Source organism: Contarinia nasturtii, unplaced genomic scaffold (assembly GCF_009176525.2).
Source record: "Contarinia nasturtii isolate CC-2019 unplaced genomic scaffold, AAFC_CNas_1.1 Cnas_scaffold_5972, whole genome shotgun sequence".
Classification (NCBI taxonomy): Eukaryota; Metazoa; Arthropoda; class Insecta; order Diptera; family Cecidomyiidae; genus Contarinia; species Contarinia nasturtii.
In genome coordinates this window covers 1-2,687 of record NW_022203236.1, presented here as the reverse complement: position 1 = coordinate 2,687, position 2,687 = coordinate 1, and the positions used below count along the sequence as shown (strand labels likewise).

Sequence of the window (2,687 nt, the reverse complement as noted above, 5' to 3'; positions counted from 1 at the left end):
ACACGGTAGGTAAATGCTCTGATTTTTTTTCTATTGTACCACACACTGAACCTCAGCTGACTTCCAGTATAAAAATAACCCACGCGGCTGTCTTTACTGGATGTCAATTGATGTTAAGTGTTTGATACTGTAAGAGGATTACTCTTGGGTTTACTTACGGGTACTAAGCGGGTACTTGCAAATGCGCGGTTGGTTGAATAAAATAACATTACAAACCATACAGCCATTCCAGTCATTGGTTATGGTGCAAAAATAATTGTTTAAACCAAGTCCACGTGAAAATATGCCATATCACTGTTTTCTAATTTAGATGAATATATCAACAATGGGCTGGAGAAACGAGATGAACATCATGCTTGCTGTGTTCGACAGCCAGGCAACAATTTCTTTGGGAAAAATTCGAATTACACTTAAAAGTAGTGGTTTGTCCTTCAACGAAGAATTCAAACAATATTTTCTGCGCACTTCATACGATCGGTGAGTTAAAGATATCAAAATTCTCATGGTCAATACTTTTGGATAAGCTTTTATTTATTCATTATGGTTAATGTAGGATCAAGAATACGTATGATCAATTCGAAATTAATTCAATGTTTGAAGAGCAAATCGATGTTGGTGCAGATTCAAGCATGCTAAGATACGATGGATCCCAAATACTGAACTCAATTCATACTAAAACTCATTACATGACTGAGCCAATTGGAAGTCAGAAGATTGATTGCATTAAAATCGATGATTCAAGCGATGAAGAAGACACCGGCAGAGCGCCCGAAATGTTGGGAAATACTTCGATTGAATCTATTCGCAATTTTACAATGCAGCGACCCACAACTGCTACTGTTATTGGCGGTCGATCGGGGCAACATGGAGGAAGTGGAGCATCGATCAATGAAAGTTGTATTGGTTCGACCGTTATCAGGAAGCGTACGATTAATCTAAAAACAAATCACTACAATAGACGCAGTAACTTAACTGGAAGTGAACTTATCATCCCAGCAGTGATCGCGAGCCAAGACACCAGATTGAATGACAAAAGTCACAAGAATGATTCATATGTTAGAAGCGCTGTTGTGAATAAACGTACATCCACTGTGACATCGAACAATCAACCAGAAGTCGCTAATGGCGCTGAAAAAAATCATGATTTTACACTCGAAAACAGCACAACAAAAACATCAAATATACGGCCAACGCAAAACGCTTCAACGCGTTCGACTATAAAGTCAATTCCGTCAAATCAGATGGAGGTGAAGAAGCTATTTAAATGCCAACTTTGTGAATATTCTAGCAATAAAAAGGGTAACCTTAATACACACTCACGAATCCATACAGGCGAGAAACCGTATCGATGTGATATTTGCCGCAAAGAATTCATACAGTCATATCACATGAAGAAGCACAAAGTAACTCACACCGAACAAATTCCGTTCCATTGCCGAGGTTGTTTCAATGGATTTACCCAGAAGTCCGATCAAGCAGCACATGAAAAAGTGTGCAAATCACGTCGATATGAATGTCATATCTGTAAGGAATTTTTCACTGTTGTTATAACTAAGTTAAAAATGCATATGCGAAAGCACAACGGTGAAAAACCTAGTGAAAAACCATTCCGATGCGAAATTTGTATGAAGTCCTTCACGCAAAAAATTAATATGAAGAGACACTTGGACACCATCCACACCAGAATCAACGCATAAATTCAATAGTTTAATACAGTTCCATTCGTGACTGCAAATTAACTCTACAGAAAAGCGTCCACGATCCATACAAAATCTATCATACAAAATTTTGAATTGAATAACAAATTAAATTGATACGCTGTAAAGCTCTAATAAAGATGCACACTTGGTTTGGATATTTAAAAAAATTATTATCCAAATGTATTTGACTTAATTTCTTTCTTAAATCTATTGAGGTTCGATTTCTGTCATGCATTTCAAGACTATATGTCTTCATTCTTCAAGAAATAAATAAACACTAAAAACACTGCTCGTTTTCATTGCTTTTTCGGAAGAGTTTTGTTAAATATCTTAGTATTCCATATCCATCAAATCAGTTTACTAAATTCCAAAGACTGCTTCGTGTCTGGGAAGAAAATGAGAGAATGAAAAATGTGAACGAATAGCAAAATGGATCTAGTTTCTAATATAAGGGAAAAAAACCTTTCAACGTTATTTTATACAAAATAAACTTGATAAGCTTGGAAAAAGCCCCATAAAACGTGCTTTTGTGACAATCATAATGTATTACAGCAATCAATACGAGGGTTGCTCCATAATTTTTTTTAAAAACATATATAACACAGTTGTTTTTTGTCGAAAATGGTTTTATTGTTTTTCAAAATATTCCCCGAGATGATCGATACACTTTTGCATTCGATGAAACCATTTGTCATAGCATTCGTGCCACTCCGAAACTGATATCTCCAAAACGTGTGTTTTGAACGCTTCAACTGCTTCTTCTGGTGTCGAAAATCGTTGACCACGTAGTTTTTTCTTCACGCTTGGGAACAAAAAAAAGTCATTGGGTGCCAGGTCAGGACTGTACGGTGGATGACCCATCAGTTCGATGTTTTGACCGGTCAAAAATCGAGTAGTTTGAAAAGATGTGTGAGAGCTCGCATTATCGTGATGAAGAATTATTTTGCGACGGTGGTTGTTTTTTCTTATTTCACCAAACACTTCGGG

The 2,687-nt window shown here is 36.5% G+C and overlaps 1 protein-coding gene across 1 annotated transcript; it reads left to right on the top strand.

Moving 5' to 3' along the window:
* Positions 1–352: 352 nt before the first annotated feature.
* On the top strand, positions 353–1,524 carry LOC116351665 (zinc finger protein 148-like; the record flags this gene model as incomplete). Its single annotated transcript, XM_031783800.1, has 2 exons — positions 353–477; positions 554–1,524. Coding segments are annotated over exons 1-2 (1,096 nt in total), but the record flags the coding sequence as incomplete, so codon positions are not given.
* Positions 1,525–2,687: the final 1,163 nt, after the last annotated feature.